The 19,787-nt window shown below is 45.7% G+C and overlaps 2 protein-coding genes and 1 long non-coding RNA gene across 4 annotated transcripts; 1 reads left to right on the forward strand and 2 right to left on the reverse strand.

The window, feature by feature from the left end:
* Positions 1 to 126: 126 nt before the first annotated feature.
* On the reverse strand, positions 127 to 1,139 carry LOC127370226 (uncharacterized). Of its 2 annotated transcripts, none has more exons than XR_007886172.1 (3): positions 986 to 1,139; positions 828 to 937; positions 127 to 197 (listed from the first exon to the last, which is right to left on the reverse strand). It is a non-coding gene; the product is annotated as an uncharacterized LOC127370226 (long non-coding RNA). The 2 variants fall into 2 exon arrangements; XR_007886171.1 differs by lacking the exon at positions 127 to 197 and adding an exon at positions 548 to 698.
* A 94-nt stretch (positions 1,140 to 1,233) lies between these two features.
* selenot2 (selenoprotein T, 2) lies at positions 1,234 to 5,353 on the reverse strand. The gene is made up of 6 exons (XM_051412079.1): positions 5,096 to 5,353; positions 4,408 to 4,518; positions 2,631 to 2,757; positions 2,463 to 2,550; positions 2,150 to 2,281; positions 1,234 to 2,065 (listed from the first exon to the last, which is right to left on the reverse strand). Exons 1-5 carry the CDS (start codon positions 5,308 to 5,310, stop codon positions 2,160 to 2,162), a joined length of 663 nt encoding a protein of 220 aa, XP_051268039.1. The 5' UTR covers positions 5,311 to 5,353; the 3' UTR covers positions 1,234 to 2,065; positions 2,150 to 2,159.
* Positions 5,354 to 5,804: 451 nt separating this feature from the next.
* Positions 5,805 to 19,409, forward strand: LOC127370220 (cytochrome c oxidase assembly protein COX18, mitochondrial-like). Its single transcript, XM_051412086.1, has 6 exons — positions 5,805 to 6,365; positions 11,257 to 11,357; positions 16,031 to 16,217; positions 17,755 to 17,847; positions 17,921 to 18,028; positions 18,456 to 19,409. The coding sequence occupies exons 1-6, from the start codon at positions 5,979 to 5,981 to the stop codon at positions 18,615 to 18,617; spliced, it is 1,038 nt and encodes a 345-aa protein (XP_051268046.1). The 5' UTR covers positions 5,805 to 5,978; the 3' UTR covers positions 18,618 to 19,409.
* The last annotated feature ends 378 nt before the right edge of the window (positions 19,410 to 19,787 follow it).

Raw genomic sequence — 19,787 nt, forward strand, 5'->3', positions numbered from 1 at the left:
CAGTCTCCACCAGTCCTCACCTGTCTCCACCTGTCTCCACCTGTCTCTACCTGTCTCCACCAGTCCTCACCAGTTTCCACCAGTCCTCACCAGTTTCCACGTCTCCACCTGTCCCACCTGTCTCCACCAGTCCTCACCTGTCTCTACCAGTCCTCACCAGTTTCCACCAGTCCTCTATTGTCTCCACCTGTCCTCACCTGTCTCCACCAGTCCTCACCTGTCTCCACCAGTCCTCTATTGTCTCCACCAGTCTCCACCGCTCTACCTGTCTCCACCAGTCCTCACCTGTCTCCACCAGTCCTCTATTGTCTCCACCAGTCTCCACCTGTCTCTACCAGTCCCTCTATTGTCTCCACCTGTCCTCACCTGTCTCCACCAGTCCTCACCTGTCTCCACCAGTCCTCTATTGTCTCCACCAGTCTCCACCTGACCTGTCTCCACCAGTCCTCTATTGTCTCCACCAGTCTCCACCTGTCTCTACCTGTCTCCACCAGTCCTCACCTGTCTCCACCAGTCCTCTATTGTCTCCACCAGTCACCTGTCTCCACCAGTCCTCTATTGTCTCCACCAGTCCTCACCTGTCTCCACCTGTCCTCACCTGTCTCCACCAGTCCTCACCTGTCTCCACCAGTCCTCACCTGTCTCTACCAGTCCTCACCAGTTTCCACCAGTCCTCTATTGTCTCCACCTGTCCTCACCTGTCTCCACCAGTCCTCACCTGTCTCCACCAGTCCTCTATTGTCTCCACCAGTCTCCACCTGTCTACCTGTCTCCACCAGTCCTCACCTGTCTCCACCAGTCCCTCTATTGTCTCCACCAGTCTCCACCTGTCTCCACCAGTCCTCTATTGTCTCCACCTGTCCTCACCTGTCTCCACCAGTCCTCACCTGTCTCCACCAGTCCTCTATTGTCTCCACCAGTCTCCACCTGTCTCTACCTGTCTCCACCAGTCCTCTATTGTCTCCACCAGTTCCACCTGTCTCACCTGTCTCCACCAGTCCTCACCTGTCTCCACCAGTCCTCTATTGTCTCCACCAGTCTCTACCTGTCTCCACCAGTCCTCTATTGTCTCCACCAGTCCTCACCTGTCTCCACCTGTCCTCACCTGTCTCCACCAGTCCTCACCTGTCTCCACCAGTCCTCACCTGTTTCAACCTGTCTTCACGTTATTTTTAACGTGAAGACAACAGAGACCAGCAGATCATTTCCTGTTTACACAATAAAAGCATGGCATTGTTTTCATGTTGATGAGTTTTATTTTTATTTCTTTCAGACTTTCATTCAAACTTAACCAGATTTTAATTATTCATCACTTGTACAGACAGAGGCTAATTAGCATGAAGCTAACTTCCTGTACAGACAGAGGCTAATTAGCATGAAGCTAACTTCCTGTACAGACAGAGGCTAATTAGCATGAAGCTAACTTCCTGTACAGATGGAGGCTAATTAGCATGAAGCTAATTTCCTGTACAGACGGAGGCTAATTAGCATTAAGGTAACTTCCTGTACAGACACAGGCTAATTAGCATTAAGGTAACTTCCTGTACAGACAGAGGCTAATTAGCGTGAAGCTAACTTCCTATACAGACGGAGGCTAATTAGCGTGAAGCTAACTTCCTGTACAGACAGAGGCTAATTAGCGTGAAGCTAACTTCCTGTACAGACAGAGACTAATTAGCATTAAGCTAACTTCCTGTACAGACAGAGGCTAATTAGCATTAAGCTAACTTCCTGTACAGACGGAGGCTAATTAGCATGAAGCTAACTTCCTGTACAGACGGAGGCGAATTAGCATGAAGCTAACAATGGTACCGTATTTTAAACCTCAAACTAAATAAATAAAACCAACAGAAACCAGTAGAGTCCAGTAGAGTCTGGGGGCACCGCTGCTGACTGGTGCATTATGGGTACTGTAGTGCTGAGCTGGGGTCCGACGCAGAGGGAGCGCTCCTTCCATGGCAGGGGACATCCGGCTTGGCCTCGCAGAGTCTGCTTTAAGGCCGAACCTTCATGAACGCCAACGGCTGAAAGTCCCACTGAGCCGGGACTCCTGAACGCAGCACGGCTGAGGACAGACAGAGATAGAGAAAGACAGGTGAGAGAGAGACAGGTGTCAGATAACAGGGTGTTTACCTGTGTGTGTGTTTACCTGTGTAGCTCTATGTAGATGAGAAGCTCATTGGCTCCACCTGGTTCATCTTCAGGTGGGTGTCGAGGATCTGGAAGATCTCCTGAATGTTCGGAACGTAACCCGACTGAAGCTTCGACCACAGCGGGACGTCTGAGACAGGGAGGACAAAAGACACTGTTACACCAGGAAGTAGAGAGAGGACAAAGGACAACGTTATCCCCCTTACTTTTGTCCACTCCCTCCTTCTTTCTCTATTTGCCTTGTCCTGTCCTCATCCAATTAGAACTCACCGCTCACAGCAACATCACGCTGTGGACCAATGAGAACTCACCGTTGAGAGTGATCTCGAAGGCTCCTGTAGACAGGAAGTGAGTCTCCATCATGTTGCAGAGGAAGAAGGCCATCAGACAGGAGAAGATCTGACAAACACAGACAGCGAGGGGTTAAAGCGGTTGCTGTGGTAACCGGCTGATGCATGCGTTTCTGTAGTAACGGATACCTTGTTGTCCTGACTCCAGGTCCAGGCTCTGGGAGTGTCGAGGCCGAGGAGGAGGAAGGGGTTCTGACCACTGACAATGAGCATGATGGCAAGGAGCTTCAGGTAGGAGATCAGGTTCCCGAAACACCTAAAGACACAGAGAGAGACTGGTTCTACTGCTCAAACCAGTTCTGCTGCTGCTGGAAACGGTTCTGCTACAGCTGGAAACGGTTCTACTGCTGGAAACGGTTCTGCTGCTGCTGGAAACGGTTCTGCTGCTGCTGAAAACGGTTCTGCTGCTGCTGGAAACGGTTCTGCTGCTGCTGGAAACGGTTCTGCTACAGCTGAAAACGGTTCTGCTACAGCTGAAAACGGTTCTACTACTGCTGAAAACGGTTCTGCTGCTGCTGGAAACGGTTCTGCTGCTGCTGGAAACGGTTCTGCTACTGGAAACGTTTCTGCTACAGCTGAAAACGGTTCTACTACTGCTGAAAACGGTTCTGCTGCTGATGGAAACGGTTCTACTGCTGGAAACGGTTCTGCTGCTGCTGGAAACGGTTCTGCTGCTGCTGGAAACGGTTCTGCTGCTGCTGGAAACGGTTCTGCTGCTGCTGGAAACGGTTCTGCTGCTGCTGGAAACGGTTCTGCTGCTACTGGAAACGGTTCTGCTACAGCTGAAAACGGTTCTACTACTGCTGAGAACGGTTCTGCTGCTGATGGAAACGGTTCTGCTACTGGAAACGGTTCTGCTGCTACTGGAAACGGTTCTGCTACAGCTGAAAACGGTTCTACTACTGCTGAAAACGGTTCTGCTACTGCTGGAAACGGTTCTGCTACTGCTGGAAACGGTTCTGCTACTGCTGGAAACGGTTCTGCTGCTGCTGGAAACGGTTCTTCTACTGCTGGAAACGGTTCTGCTGCTGCTAGAAACGGTTCTACTACTGCTGGAAATGGTTCTGCTGCTGCTGGAAACGGTTCTACTACTGCTGGAAATGGTTCTGCTACTGCTGGAAACGGTTCTACTACTGCTGGAAACGGTTCTGCTACTGCTGGAAACGGTTCTGCTGCTGCTGGAAACGGTTCTACTACTGCTGGAAATGGTTCTGCTGCTGCTGGAAACGGTTCTGCTGCTGCTGGAAACGGTTCGCTGCTGCTGGAAACGGTTCTGCTGCTACTGGAACGGTCTGCTACAGCTGAAAACGGTTCTACTACTGCTGAGAACGGTTCTGCTGCTGATGGAAACGGTTCTGCTACTGGAAACGGTTCTGCTGCTACTGGAAACGGTTCTGCTACAGCTGAAACGGTTCTACTACTGCTGAAAACGGTTCTGCTACTGCTGGAAACGGTTCTACTACTGCTGGAAACGGTTCTACTACTGCTGGAAACGGTTCTGCTGCTGCTGGAAACGCTTCTACTACTGCTGGAAACGGTTCTGCTGCTGCTAGAAACGGTTCTACTACTGCTGGAAATGGTTCTGCTGCTGCTGGAAACGGTTCTACTACTGCTGGAAATGGTTCTGCTACTGCTGGAAACGGTTCTACTACTGCTGGAAATGGTTCTGCTACTGCTGGAAACGGTTCTGCTGCTGCTGGAAACGGTTCTACTACTGCTGGAAATGGTTCTGCTGCTGCTGGAAACGCCTTCACTTCTTCCCCGGAGTTCAAAGCCTTTAGTTGCGCGTTTTAGTCGCCATCATGACAGTAAAACGGAGCCAGCAGAGGTCACGTAGAGACTGAAATCAGCCGTTTAACTAGTCGACTAATCGCACACATGCCTAGTTTTACCTGTCAGAGCTCACCTGTTGAAGGGGGTGGGGGGGTAGTTTTCTCCCTCGATGCGGATGTCCGGGTACAGCTGGCTGATGGCTCGAGAGTACTCCTGGAACACTTTACTGTAACCTCAGGAGATACTGAAAGACACAAGACACAGGTCAGGAGTACCAGGTCACCCAGTCCGGAACCCAACCTGGACCACCTGAGCGACTACATTATGAACATAGAACTGAATCAATTAGAGAAAAAACATTGTATTGTGATTCTGATATTGATTAATGATCAGTGTGAATGATCATTATTATGTCACCCTGAAACACAGTACAAATCAATAATTGGTCTGAAACAAACAAACAAACATCTGGAGGAATCTAAAGATTTTATTTGATGATTTATATAAAATCGATATTTGAATATATATTCTATACAATCAGTGTCTGTAATAAAGATTAATAAGACATCTTTAATGTACCTGATACAAGAGCAGTTACATTTATTGTCACATATTGATCCGGATTATGAACTGAACAGGAAATCAGATTCTGTATCAGATTTACCAAAATAAAGTGTTTTAAATTAAAGACTGAATTTAATGAATTTAATGAATCAATTAAAAACATTATTAATATAATGTTTGATTATATTTACTATTATTGAGCTTCAGAGACAGTATTATATGACGCTAGCTGTTAGCCGTCGTGCTAACACACTCACCAGTACTGGAACCGGAGCACGGGCCCGCTGTACAGGGCGGGTTTGGCGGGTTTCCCGGGCTCTGTGTCCGGCAGAGTGTCCGGGGAAAGGCCGCGGCTGTCGGCCTGCTGCTGTCCGCGCTGCGGGCTCGATCTCCCGACATAAACGTCCCGGACCGTGAGGGCCGTGAACAGGAGCACAGCAGCCAGGAGGCCGGCCTGGCTGTACTCCGCCATGACTGCTGGGACACCGATCTGTCCGCGGACACGATTATCCGCTACTGCACTTCCGGTAGACTTCACAATAAAAGAGTCGCGCAGTGGACGTTTAAATACATTAACTCAAGTTCTCTGTACTACTTTGTTTCAGCAGTAAATAATATAATATATAATATAATGTTCATTTTATTGGACTTTCTGTCTGCTGCAGCAGTTATTCTTCTGATGTTTAACATTTAACAGATGATGAGTTTAAAAATAAGATGCATTTTAATCGATTAAACAAGTATTTCAAATTAGCTCCATTTACAAGTTTAAAAGTCTTCTGACACATTTATTCATCAGTAATAAAGTAACAAAGGTAAAGTTACCTCTCTGTTGTCTGGTCGCTGCTCTCATTTATTATTTGTTTGTTAGTTTGCTTTTAATTCATTTATATTGTTTTTATTTACAGGAAGTTTTATTTTCTTAACGGCGCAATGACGTCACATTTATCAGACGCGCGGCGGTAAACAGTGTGAGGTCACAAGTGTGGGACGCCGCGCTGCCGCTGGATGGAGGGATGAAGGTGAAAGAATAGAGAATAAAAGTTTATTGATTAGCACAGCAGTTATTGGTTTAATATCGTAGAGAATCAATAACAACAAGATTCCGAACTGGTCTCTGATCCTGAAGAGGAGAGATCCATGTTGAGTGTTGGGGGGTCGCTGAGGTCTGGAGTCCTGCGGATTCCTGTTCGGGGACTCTGTTCTGCTGTCAACAGGAAGTCACCTGGACCTGGTCCCGTCTGCTCCGGACCGCCGTCTGCTGGACTCCCTGCAGCCTGGACCCGGTCAGGTTCCAGGACTTCCACAGGGGTCAGGAGGTTCTCAGGCGGAGGCGGTCCAGGAGCTCCGGGCTGGTACAGCAGACTCTCAGACTCGGCTCCGGTCCACCTGTGTGAGGACTTCCTGGTCGGGGTGCAGCAGGTGAGCGGGTTGCCATGGTGGCTCAGCATCGCCATGGCGACGCTGTCGGTGAGGACGGTGGTCACGTTGCCGCTCGCCGCCTACCAGCTGATCATCCTCGCCAAGGTCAGTTCACCACAGACCACATCAGACCCAGACCGGGTCTCTGATCCGATCCACAATGAAAACAACATAGATTTCTTTATGAGCAACAACAATAAATACAGTAACAACAACAACATCACTAATAATAATAATAATAATAATAATAATAATAATAATGTTATAATGTGTGTGATGAGCTTCGGTCTCCTGCAGGTGGCGACAAAATATCACTGAGACAGAATAACCTTTATTATTATAGTGGGGAAATTCTACATCAGCTCCTCCTCCTCTCCTCTTTCCTCTCTCCTCTTTCCTCCCTCCCCCTTCTCTTCTCCTCATCCTCCCTCTCATTGTCTCCTCTCCTTTCTCCTCCCTCCTCCCTCCTCCTCTCATCGTCTCTCCTCTCCTCCTCTCTCCTCCTCCCTCCTCCCTCCTCCTCTCTCTCTCTCCCTCCTCTCTCCTCTCCTCCTTCCTCTCTCCCCCTTCTCTTCTCCTCATCCTCGTCTCCTCTCCTCTCCCCTCCCTCCTCCCCTCCTCCTCTCTCTCTCCTCTCTCCTCCTCTCTCCCCCTTCTCTTCTCCTCGACCTCCTCTAATTGTCTCCCTCTCCTCCCTCTCTCCTCTTTCCTCTCTCCCCCCTTCTCTTCTCCTCGTCCCTCCCTCTCCTCCTCTCTCCCTCTCTCCTCGTCCTCCTCTTCTAGTTCTGAAAAACAAGCCGCCTGTTCATCAGCTGATTGAGAGTGGAGTGTTTATCAGGGACTTATCTGTGCAGGTCTCCCCGCTGTCAGCACCCTCCACGCGGGTCACCGTATCCGGTGTTCCGCCGTTTATTCTCAACGAGCTGTTAGGAAATGAGCTACGTAGGTTTGGATCAGTCAGTTTGGGATGTAAGGTGTCATTTAGGGTAAAACATGGGGACGGGTCATACATGGTGTACGCCAGCTCGGGACATATTAAGTGCTTTGAGTGTGGAGATGTTGGGCACAAACGTTTTGCATGTCCGCATAAACAACAGGTAGAGGCTCAGTCGGAGGACGTAGCTGGTAGCTCTGCTGGCGCCGGGCTCGCAGCGGATGCCGCGGCCGGTGCCGGGCTCGCAGTGGACGCTGCGGCCGGGAGTAAGGTGGCGGATTGTGGAGCTGCAGCTGCGTTGTCTGCTGCCACTAGTTCACATTGGGAACAGAGTCTTATTGAGAAGCAACAGGCTTCTGGGGCTGCAAAGAACCTGAGCATCTTGCAGTCTGCAGAGACTGAAAAGATTAAAATACAATCAAAGTTGACAGAAAATGTTGAGGACAGAGCTTCCACCAGTGAGTCAGAAAAAAAAATGCCCCAAATCAAGGAAGAGAGAGAGTAGCGTTTCTTACCTGCTAAAAAATGAACTGAAGAAGTATCATCAGGACCAGTTAATCATTGATGAGGATTTTAACTGTACATTAGATTTTACTGTAGATAGGATGAGTGAGGAACCCCACCCGCAGTCAGCACAGTATCTGCAGTACCATCACACATCTGGACTCATTAGACACATGGAGAGTTAAACATCCACAGTCCAGACAATACACATGGGTGAGGGTAAACAATAACAGGGTAAGCGCAGCTAGACTAGACAGGATTTATGTTTCCAAGAGCCTCAGTTCCAGACTAGTGATTAAGAACATTGAGGAGGGTTTACATAGGGTTCCTGATCCCACTGTGGGTCATCTGCTGCAGGAAAAGAGGGTGGCTTTGAGGTCTTTCTTGCAAGAGAGGCTGAAGGGAGCTCTTGTCAGGTCTCGCTTCCTCCAGTTAAAAGACATGGATGGCCTGAGCTCTTTCTTCCTCAACTTGGAGAGGTCTGTGGCAAAGAGGAAACAGATGATTTGCCTTCAGCTTCCAGGGGGCAGCGTGACCACTAGTCCTGGTGAAATGAGGAGTCATGTGATGGATTTCTATGCTAACCTCTTTGGGGCAGAACAGTGTGGCATGGATTGCCGTGAGGAGCTCCTGGAAGGGCTTCCACAGCTCAGCCCAGGAGAGAAAGCTGGTTTGGACTGTGAGCTGACTCTAGCTGAATTGACAGTTGCTGTCAATCAGATGACGTCAGCACGGGCACCAGGGATTGATGGTCTCTCAACTGATTTTTATAAATACTTTTGGAGTATTCTTGGACCTGATTTACACCTTGTGCTGCTGGAGTGCTTTAGGACAGGATCCCTTCCTGTTTCCTGTCAACGAGCAGTGCTTTCCCTGCTGCCTAAGACCTGGCTTTACTCAAAAACTGGAGGCCAGTTGCTCTAATTTGTACGGATTATAAGGTTCTCTCTAGAGCCTTATCTAACAGACTGAAAGGTATACTTGAAATAATTGTTCACAGAGACCAGTCCTATTGTGTACCAGACCGGACAATAATGGACAACATTTTTCTCATGCGTGATGTTATCGATGTATCTAAATGTTATAATATTAATTTTGGTATTGTTTCTTTGGACCAGGAAAAAGCTTTTGATAGGGTGGATCACTCTTATTTGTTCTCCACACTTCAGGGTTTTGGTATTGGTGATGGCTTTGTGGATTGGGTTAGTTTATTGTATAGGGGTGCACAATGTAAGGTGAAGATGGGGTCAGGGCTGAGTCGGCCGATCTCTGTGCAGTGAGGGATAAGGCTGGGTTGCCCTATTTCTGGGCAGCTATATAGCTTAGCAATTGAACCTTTATTGGTTAAGCTGAGAAGTAAGCTCAGTGGTATCTCACTGCCTGTATCCTCTAGAATTGAGCATCCTCCTCCAGTTTCTGCTTATGCAGATGATGTCAATATCCTTGTTTCCAGCCAGCAGGATATTAAATGGCTGCAGGATACTCTGACGCTCTATGAAAGGGCTTCTTGGGTGAAGAGTAAAGCCTTGTTAGTGAGGCAGTGGAGGGATAGGGCAGTACCAAGTCTGCCTGGAGGACTTGAGTGGGGAAAGGAGGGGTTGAAAGTGTTGGGAGTGTTTTTGGGCACTGAGGGGTTTCAGGCTAAGAACTGGGAGGGAGTGAAGGAGAAAGTGTGCGCTCAGTTGTCTCGATGGAAATGGGTGCTACCTCAGCTGTCGTATAGGGGAAGAGTTCTGGTTGCCAATAACTTGGTCGCCTCGACTCTTTGGCACAGACTCACTGCTCTGACACCGCCAAGAGGCCTGAAAGAGGACGTTCAGAGAGCCATACTGGACTTCTTCTGGTCTGGCAAGCACTGGGTCCGTGCAGCTATCCTCTACCTACCTGGGTTGAAGGTGGGCAGGCACTAATGAGCATCCAAAATCGCCTCATTTAGACTGCAGACTGCACGATTACTGCTGTACAGCTGTGGCCCAGGATGGTGTGATATGGCCCTACTGCTGCTGAGGAGAGCTGGGCGGTTGGGCTATGACAGACAGCTTTTCCTCCTACACCATGAGAACGTGGATCTTACTGGCCTGACGTCATTCTACAGCTCTGTGTTGCAGGCATGGCAGGTTTTTAAGTTTGATTGTGAAGAAAGTCAAACTCCAGGCATGTGGCTGTTTGAGGAGCCATTGTTTTTTAACAACTTTATAAGAACTCAAACAGTGCAGTCTGTGAGTCTGCGAGTCAACTTCAGAGAGGCTGGCTGCACTAAACTGGGCCATCTGATGAAGATGACAGCTGTGGACACTCAGAACAGTAACATCACCTCTATCAGGTTAATCAACAGAGTGGTGGAGGAGGTCTGTGCTGCCCTGCCACAATCCCTAAGGGCTTTTATCACAAACCGAGCTCTGTGTGACCAGTGGGATGAGGAGGGGGAGTACAGTTTCCCCTCTCTGGTTATCACTCCCGCTGTGGGAGCGTGGCGGGAGGGAGGCACTCAGCTGCTGTCTTTCACAGCTCCTCACCTGGACAAGTGTCAGGCTGCAGGGAAACTGGCAGTATATCAAACCTGTGTGAAAGTCCTGAACTTGCGTTCCTTGGTAGGGGTGAATGAGTCGAGGTGGACTGAGTTTTTTGGTCCAGGTTTTTCCCCGAAAGGCAGGTGGCGGTCCCTGTACAAGCTGTAGAGGGTTGTACATGGGGCAATAGCCACGAACAGATACAGAGTGCACCTGGATCCGGAGCTGGGGGAGGAGTGTATATTCTGTTCTCAGGTTGAGACTCTGGAACATTTAGTTACTCAGTGTCCTTGGCTGACGGTACTGTTTCAATTCAATTCAATTCAATTTCAGCTTTTTAAAAGGTGGGTTCAGGGTCTTGGGGAGGTTTTCTTTTTTGTTTGTTTATTTTTGGTCCAAAGCACTGTGCTAAAAAGAGATCGGTGCATACATTGATTCACTTTTTATCTGGCTCTGCCAAGTTGGCTATTTGGCTGACTCGAAGAAACCGGGTTCAGGGTACTGGCGGTGTGGAGCTGCTGCCGGTTCTGGAAGGACTGCTGAAGTCACGACTGAGAGTGGAACATGCTTATTATCACATGATGGACAATATTCAGGCATTCAGTCGCATATGGGCTGTTGGGGGGGTTCTGTGCTCTGTGGGGGCAGACGGGGAGTTGATTGAACATTTTTTAAATTTGTTCCTGGTTTGTCCTGAAGTGATGATGCAAAGTGATCTGATTTTATAGTTGAAATGGAAAAATAAAGGGATTTTGAAAACCAAACCTCCTCCTGTCCTGCTCTCCTCTCCTCTCGTCCTCCTCCTCTCTCCTCCTCTCCTCCTCTCATCGTCTCCCTCTCCTTCTCTCCCTCTCCTCCTCTCCTTCTCTCCTCTCCTCCTCTCCCTCTCTCTTCTTCCTCTCCTCCTTCTCTCTTCCTTTCCTCCTCCTCCTCCCTCTTACTCCTCCTTTCCTCCTTCTCTCTTCCTTTCCTCCTCCACCTCTCCTCCTCCCTCCCTGTATGAAGCAGCAGTTGACAGTAACCATGGTAACCTCCAGGTGTTGTGCAGGTGGAGGTGCTGCAGGAGGAGATCTCAGAGCTGGCGAAGAGGCTTCGATATGAAGTTTCACTGAGAGCGAGAGAGAGAGGCTGGACGGAGAAACAGAGCCGGTAAGAACAAACTAACAGGGTTAGTCCTGGTCTGTGTCCCCTATGAAACCTGGTCTGCGTGTCCCCTATGAAACCTGGTCTGCGTGTCCCCTATGAAACCTGGTCTGCGTGTCCCCTATGAAACCTGGTCTGCGTGTCCCCTATGAAACCTGCTCTCTGTGTCCCCTATGAAACCTGCTCTCTGTGTCCCCTATGAAACCTGCTCTCTGTGTCCCCCTATGAAACCTGGTCTGCGTGTCCCCTATGAAACCTGGTCTGCGTGTCCCCTATGAAACCTGCTCTCTGTGTCCCCCTATGAAACCTGCTCTCTGTGTCCCCTATGAAACCTGGTCTGCGTGTCCCCTATGAAACCTGGTCTGCGTGTCCCCTATGAAATCTAGAATGTTAGCGCCGCATGAGTGGCAGCTAGTCACAACAGCTCTTAACTTTGTGGATCTTTTTAGTGTTTTTGTATAGTGTTTTAGTGTTTTTAGTGTACTTTTTTTATATATCGTGCTTTAGTTTACTTTTTGTTGCTCACATAGACAAATGACAAACTTTAAGCAAGTGCGAAGCTATGGATGCACACTTCTTGTTTTTTGAATTTTTTGGTGCGGCGTCAGGAGACCCACTCAACCACGGCTCCCTTGTTTACACCCGGGATCAGCTGTTAGCCCTGTGCCACACACCCCTTCGCTGCGCGGAGCGGCTGGAGATCCCCAAGGAGATACGGCAAAGGAGGAGAGGATGCAGAGCGGGAGTTAAGTGCAGACAGCGAAAAAGACGCTTTAAACCATGTTTGCCGTCTGTCATCATGGGGAACGTAAGATCTCTCCCCCAAAAGATGGAAGAACTAACGACGCTAACCCGGCTGCAGAGGGAGTACCGGGAATGCAGCCTTATGTGCTACACAGAGACGTGGCTGAGTGAACTTTCTCCTGATTCACACGTCATTATAATATTCAGATTTATCATAAATAATTGAACATGCACATGTATTTTAAGTTCTGTTAAAGAGGGGTGGAGGTGGGGTCACATTTGAGCATTTAAAAATGTACTTGAAAGTAACGCAATAGTTACTTTCCCTAAGTAACTAGTTACTTTTGTAATTTGTAACTGAGTAACTAATTTAGTTACCTTACGGAAGAAGTAACTATTAACTGTAACTAATTACTTTTTAAAAGTAACTTGCCCAACACTGAGTATGACCCACGGCAATACAGACTATATTAATTTCTGTGTGGAGAACACTGTGCCCTTCAAGTTGATGAAGTGTTTTCCCAACAACAAACCCTGGGTGACCTCCGAGATTAAGGCCCTGCTGAATGAGAAGAAGAGGGTCTTAGATTGGGGGGACAAAGAGGAGCTGCGCAGAGTCCAGAAGGAACTCCAACAAAAGATCAGGAAGGGAAAGGACAGCTACAGGAGAAAACTGGAGAAGCGGCTGGAACAGAACAGCGCCAGGGATGTCTTGAGAGGCCTGCAGAACATCTCAGGCCATTGAAAAGGAGTGGGAAGAAACCAAACCAGCAGGGACAAGGACTGGGCAGATGAACTTAATGTTTTTTAACAGATTTGATTCTGCCTCCTCTCCCTCTCCCCTCACCCACCCTGCTACCACTTCACAACTTCCCTGGCAAGCTCCCCCTGCCCCTCCACTACTCAGCCTGCCATCTTCAACACCTGACCTCCACCAGTCCTCCCGTTACTGAAGACACCGTGCCCCAAGGAGGCTAACCACTTCAGACCTGTTGCCTTGACCTCCCACCTGATGAAGACCATGGAGAGGATCATCCTGAGACACCTGCGACTCCTGGTGGGCACACAGCTGAACCCCCTGCAGTTTGCTTACCAGCCTGGTATTGGGGTGGACGACGCAGTAATCTACCTGCTGCACAGATCCCTGTTACACCTGGAGGACAGCGGGAGCACAGCGAGGGTCATGCTTTTTGACTTCTCCAGTGCTTTCAACACTATCCAGCCGTCACTGCTCAGAGTGAAGATTGACAGTGTGGGAGTGGACCAACACCTGGCTGCATGGACAATAGACTATCTCTCTAACAGACCACAGTCTGTGAGGCTACAACACTGTGTGTCTGACGTTGTGCTCTGCAACACAGGTGCCCCTCAGGGTACAGTGCTCTCTCCCTTCCTCTTCACCCTGTACACCTCAGACTTTACCCACAACTCCACGCTCTGCCATATCCAGAAGTTCTTAGATGATACAGCCATTGTTGGATGCGTTTCTGAGGGGAACGAACTTGAACACAGGACTGTTATCAGGGACTTTGTCAGCTGGTGTGAGCTCAACCAGCTTCCGCTTAACACTAGCAAGACGAAGAAGATTCAATTAAATTCAATTCAATTCAATTTTATTTGTATAGCGCCAATTCATAACAGAAGTTATCTCAGGACACTTTTCAAATAGAGCAGGTCTAGACCGAACTCTTTAAAACATTAATTACAGAGACCCAACAGTACCACCATGAGCAAGCACTTGGCGACAAGGGCAAGGAAAAACTTCCTGTTAAAAGGCATAAACCTAGGACAGATCCTCCGGCTCTAGGTGGGTGGTCGTCTGTCTCGACCAGTTGGGGTGAGAGAGAGAGAGAGGCAGGGAGAGAGAGAGACAGACAGGTGCACAGCAACAACAGTATTGGCAATGGCAATCTAGCAGGACCATGGCAGGAGGCTCCACCAGGATCGACAAGAACCTGCGAGACGAGAAAGCACAAGAACTCCGGGGAAGAAGTGAAGTTAGTAACATGCATTAATGGGACATGAATGAGTGCAGAAAGAGAGAGGAAGGGAGGAGCTCAGTGCACCATGGGAAATCCCCCGATAGTCTAGGCCTATAACAGCATAACTAAGGGATGGTTCAGGACTCACCTGATCCAGCCCTAACTATAAGCTTTATCAAAGAGGACTGTCTTAAGCCTACTCTTGAATGTGGTGAGGGTGTCTGCCTCCCGAACCACAAATGGAAGCTGGTTCCACAGGAGAGGAGCTTGGTAACTGAAGGCTCTGGCTCCTGTTCTACTTTTAGAGACTATAGGAACCACAAGTAGCCTAGCATTCAGAGAACGTACTGTTCTAGAGGGGTAATAGGGTACTATGAGCTCTTTAAGATATGAAGGGGCCTGACCATGAAGAGCTTTATAGGTGAGGAGGAGGATTTTAGATTCTATTCTACATTTTACAGGGAGCCAATGCAGAGAAGCTAGTACAGGAGAGATGTGATCTCTTTTTCTAGTTCCTGTCAGTACTCGTGCTGCAGCGTTCTGAATTAATTGGAGCGTTTTAATGGACTTATTGGGGCAACCTGATAATAAAGAGTTGCAGTAATCCAGCCTTGAAGTAACAAATGCATGGATTAGTTTTTCTGCATCTGTCTGTGATAGTATGTGTCTAATTTTTCTAATATTACGTAAATGAAAGAAGGCAGTCCTAGAGGTCTGCTTTATGTGGGAGTTAAATGACAAATCCTGATCAAAGATAACTCCAAGATTCCTGACAGTGGTGCTAGAGGCCAAGTTAATGCCATCTAGAGTAACTATATCTTTAGACAGTGAGTCTCTAAGGTTTTTGGGGCCAAGAACAAGAATTTCGGTTTTAGTTTAGTTTAACATCAGAAAATTGCAGGTCATCCAGGATTTTATGTCCTTAAGACATGTTTGTAATTTAGATAATTGATTAATTTCATCGGGCTTGATTGATAGATATAACTGCGTATCATCTGCATAACAGTGAAAGTTAATGGAGTGATTCCTAGTAATGTTGCCTAAAGGGAGCATATATAAAGTAAAGAGATGATCGTTAACTTCAGGAGGAAAACATCCCACTTCACCCCGGTGAACATCCAGGGATTGGACATCGAGGTGGTAGATAATTATAAATTCCTGGGTGTTCACCTCAATAAAAAACTGGACTGGACTGACAACACCCATGCTCTCTACAAGAAGGGCCAGATTGTGGGCCTCCACCTGCTGAGGAGACTGAGGTCCTTCGGAGTAAGCAGGGCTGTCCTTAAGACTTTTTATGACTCTGTGGTGGCTTCAGCCATCTTCTATGCTGTGGTCTGCTGGAGAGGGGGCAGTACGGACAGGGACAGGAAGAGACTCAATAAACTGATCAGGAGAGCGAGCTCTGTCCTTGACTGTCCTCTGGACTCCATTGAGGAAGTGGGTGAAAGGAGGATGTTAGTGAAGCTGACTTGCATCATGGACAACACCTCTCACCCCCTACATGACACTGTGGGGTCCCTGAGTAGCTCCTTCAGCAGACTGTTACACCCACGGTGTAAGAAGGAGAGGTTCCGAAGGTCTTTCATCCCTGCCACTGTCAGACTCTACAACACCTGATCAATGTTGTAGTTTCTGTTTTTTTAGAAATTACCACCATACCATAGTTTCTGTTTTTTTTTTTTTTCAAATTACCACCATACCATAGTTTAGTTTTTATCATAGTTTTTTATATCTGTATTTATTCATTTATTTCAAGTTATTGCTGCTGTGACAAGCAAATTTCCCCATTGTGGGATTAATAAAGTAATACAATACAATACAAAAAAAAACCTGGTCTGTGTGTCCCCTATGAAACCTGGCCTGTGTGTCCCTTATGAAACCTGGCCTGTGTGTTCCTTATGAAACCTAGTCTGTGTGTTCCTTATGAAACCTGGTCTGCGCCCTCTACAGGTTCCAGTTCCAGAAGAATCTGCGTCGTATTGTTTCTCAGCTCTACATCAGAGACAACTGTCACCCCTTCAAAGCCAGTCTGCTGGTCTGGGTCCAGCTGCCCCTGTGGATCAGCCTCTCTCTGGCCCTCAGAAACCTGAGCCTGGACCAGTGTGGTAAGCTGACCCTGGATTCAGGTTTCCTGCGTGCTATGGAATCTGATTTTAGTTATTTCCATTTAAGATGGACAGACGGACGTTTGGAGGAAACTGTATTCAATTATAATTATTATTATTATTATTATTATTATTAATATTAATATTATTCAATTCAATTTCAATTCAATTTTATTTGTATAGCGCCAATTCATAACAGAAGTTATCTCAGGACACTTTTCAAATAGAGCAGGTCTAGACCGAACTCTTTAACATTAATTACAGAGACCCAACAGTACCACCATGAGCAAGCACTTGGCGACAAGGGCAAGGAAAAACTGCCTGTTAAAAGGCAGAAACCTAGGACAGATCCTCCGGCTCTAGGTGGGTGGTCGTCTGTCTCGACCAGTTGGGGTGAGAGAGAGAGAGAGAGAGAGAGAGAGAGAGAGAGAGAGAGAGAGCGACAGACAGACAGACAGACAGACAGGTGCACAGCAACAACTGTACTACTATACAGTTTATATATAGTTTACAGTTAACATACAGTTTATATAGTTTATATACAGGTTATATTGTTTATATACAGTGAACATACAGTTTATATATAGTTAATATACAGTTTATATAGTTAACATACAGTTTATATAGTTTATATACAGTTAATATACAGTTTATATAGTTAATATACAGTTTATATATTTATATACAGTTTATATAGTTAACATACTGTTTATATAGTTTATATACAGTTTATATAGTTTATATACAGTTTATATAGTTTATATACAGTTTATATATAGTTAACATACAGTTTATATAGTTTATATACAGTTTATACAGTTTATATAGTTTATACAGTTAATATACAGTTTATATGTTTATATACAGTTTATATAGTTAACATAAAGTTTATATAGTTTATATACAGTTTATATAGTTTATATACAGTTTATACAGTTTATATAGTTTATACAGTTAATATACAGTTTATATACAGTTTATATAGTTAACATAAAGTTTATATAGTTCATATACAGTTTATATAGTTAATATACAGTTTATATACAGTTTATATATTTATATACAGTTTATATAGTTAACATACAGTTTATATAGTTTATATACAGTTAATATACAGTTTATATAGTTTATACAGTTTATATAGTTTATATACAGTTTATGTATTTATATACAGTTTATATAGTTAACATACAGTTTATATTTTATATACAGTTTATATATTTATATACAGTTTATATAGTTTATATGCAGTTAAAATATTTATATGCAGTTTATATATAGTTAATATACAGTTTATATGGTTTATATACAGTTTATGTAGTTGATACAGTTCATATACAGTTTATATATTTATATACAGTTTATATAGTTTATATACCGTTTATATATTTATATACAGTTTATATATAGTTAACATACAGTTTATGTAGTTTATATACAGTTTATATAGTTAAAATACCGTTTATATAATTTATATACAGTTTCAGGACTTGCAGTGACCTGGATCAGTCCTGGACCAGGACTTTAACCACTGTGTTATTGCAGCGCAGCAGTCCGGCCTGGTTGCAGGGGGGCACTCTGTGGATCCCTGACCTCACCGTACCGGACTCCACCTGGATCCTGCCAGTCTGTCTGGGACTCACCAACCTGCTCATCCTCGAGGTCAGTCCACTCAGCAGGGTGAGATCACCTGACCTGATGATGTCATCTAACCCCTCTCCCCCTTTTTCTTCAGGTGTTTTCTCTACAGAGAGTCAATCCATCTCGTTTCCAGAGGATCGTGACCAACGTCATCAGAGGATTTTCCGTCCTGATGGTCCCCATTGCCGCCACGGTCCCCTCTGTGAGTCTCTGTAGACCAGCTTCAGGGTTTTCATTGGGAGTCTAGACCAGCATCAGTCTGCACTTGTTGAGATCTGTCAGACATTCCTCCTTCATCAGATCAAACTCAGACAGGTTTTATCTAGACCAGGAAGCTCTGAAAACATTTTCCTCCAGCAGGATCTTTAAAGTCACTGAGACCTAAACCAGGACCTGAGTTCCAGATTCTGGTCTAATAACATCCTGTTGTATTACTGCAGGTTATCAATCAATCTGCTGATTATCTGATAGATAATAAATAATAATAATGGTTTAATGAATGTTAGAACCTTTTATATAATGACCCATTCTTCTGAACACTGAGTTTTATTTAGAAATTTAAGGGATGTTTGCAGTTTCACTAACTCCAGTTTGTCTCCTCCCCCCTCCCCTCCTCCTCCCCCTCCCAGTCCATGGCTCTGTACTGGTTTATCTCCAGTCTGGTGGGATTCAGTCACAACCTCCTCCTTCGTTCTCCTGCGATCCACAAACTCCTCAAACTCCGAACTCAGAGATCAGATTCTCCGTACAGAGACCTGCTATCTGCGATCATCACCAAATACTGCAAGTAAATACTCAGAGTCCTGCTCAGAGTACTGCACTCAGATACTGGACTAGTGAGAAGAGACTGTTTCTGATCAATAATATTGATCAGCTCCTTCAGTTACTAACGAGAGGTAGCTCGACTTTTGATGCCCTGGGTTTTGACTGTCAGGCTACAGTCTGCCTTGTTGGTGAAGGTTGTCAGAGTGGTTATTGATTCATTAAAATGTGTATCAGTATAGAGTGTATGTATTTATGTTTATAGATACTGTCTGTACATAAATATAAATCTACACACAGTTTAACGGTGTGAGTACACTCAGTGTGAAAGATGATGATGAAGAACATAAATAAACATCTGTTAAAATGCAGCAGACACAGGTTGTATTGATCCAGTGATTGATTGATCTGTTTATTATTAAAACATGTTGATATGAGGCGTCTGTGTCCTGATTGAATATCCATCAGTTTGTGTCTGAACATTAATAATAATAATTATAATAATTATAATAATCATAATAATCATAATGTGTTACAGATAAACTGTGTGTGTGTGTGTGTGTGTGTGTGTGTATATAATACAAAAACAATAACAGGAAGAGTCACAGTGACCTCTGACCTCTGAGTATTTCCTGTTTGTCAGTTTCCCACCGAGCAGCCGACAATGGTCTGTAGTATTCTGTACTGGTCTGTACTAAAGCTGATAGTAATCAGTTATTAATCAATACATATCAATAACTGATATTCAAACTGTCACAGATTAAATGTACAAAAGCTTGTTAATGTCATAAAAGTGAAAATAAAAATGTTTTTGTCTTTAACTCTTATTAATATTATTGTTTTATTACAATATTAACAAGGCAAAGAAAAACTTCCTTTTAAGAGGCAGAAACCTCTGACAGACCCCGACTTTAGGTGGGAGAGAGATAGAGAGAGAGACAAAGGTGCACAACAACAGCTATACTAATAGAAATGACTGATGACGACAACGATGACAACAGTCAGAGGATGGGGGACAATGAGCAGTGACAATAGTAATAATAGTAGCTGTAGTAATAATAATATTAAAAATAATAATAACACTAATATCAGTAATATTAGCAATGGAAGTCAAGCAGGACCATGGCAGGAGGCTCCACCAGGATCGATAAGAACCTGCGAGACGAGAAAGCACAAGAACTCCGGGGAAGAAGTGAAGT

Source organism: Dicentrarchus labrax, unplaced genomic scaffold, assembly GCF_905237075.1.
Source record: "Dicentrarchus labrax unplaced genomic scaffold, dlabrax2021, whole genome shotgun sequence".
Lineage (NCBI taxonomy): Eukaryota > Metazoa > Chordata > Actinopteri > Moronidae > Dicentrarchus > Dicentrarchus labrax.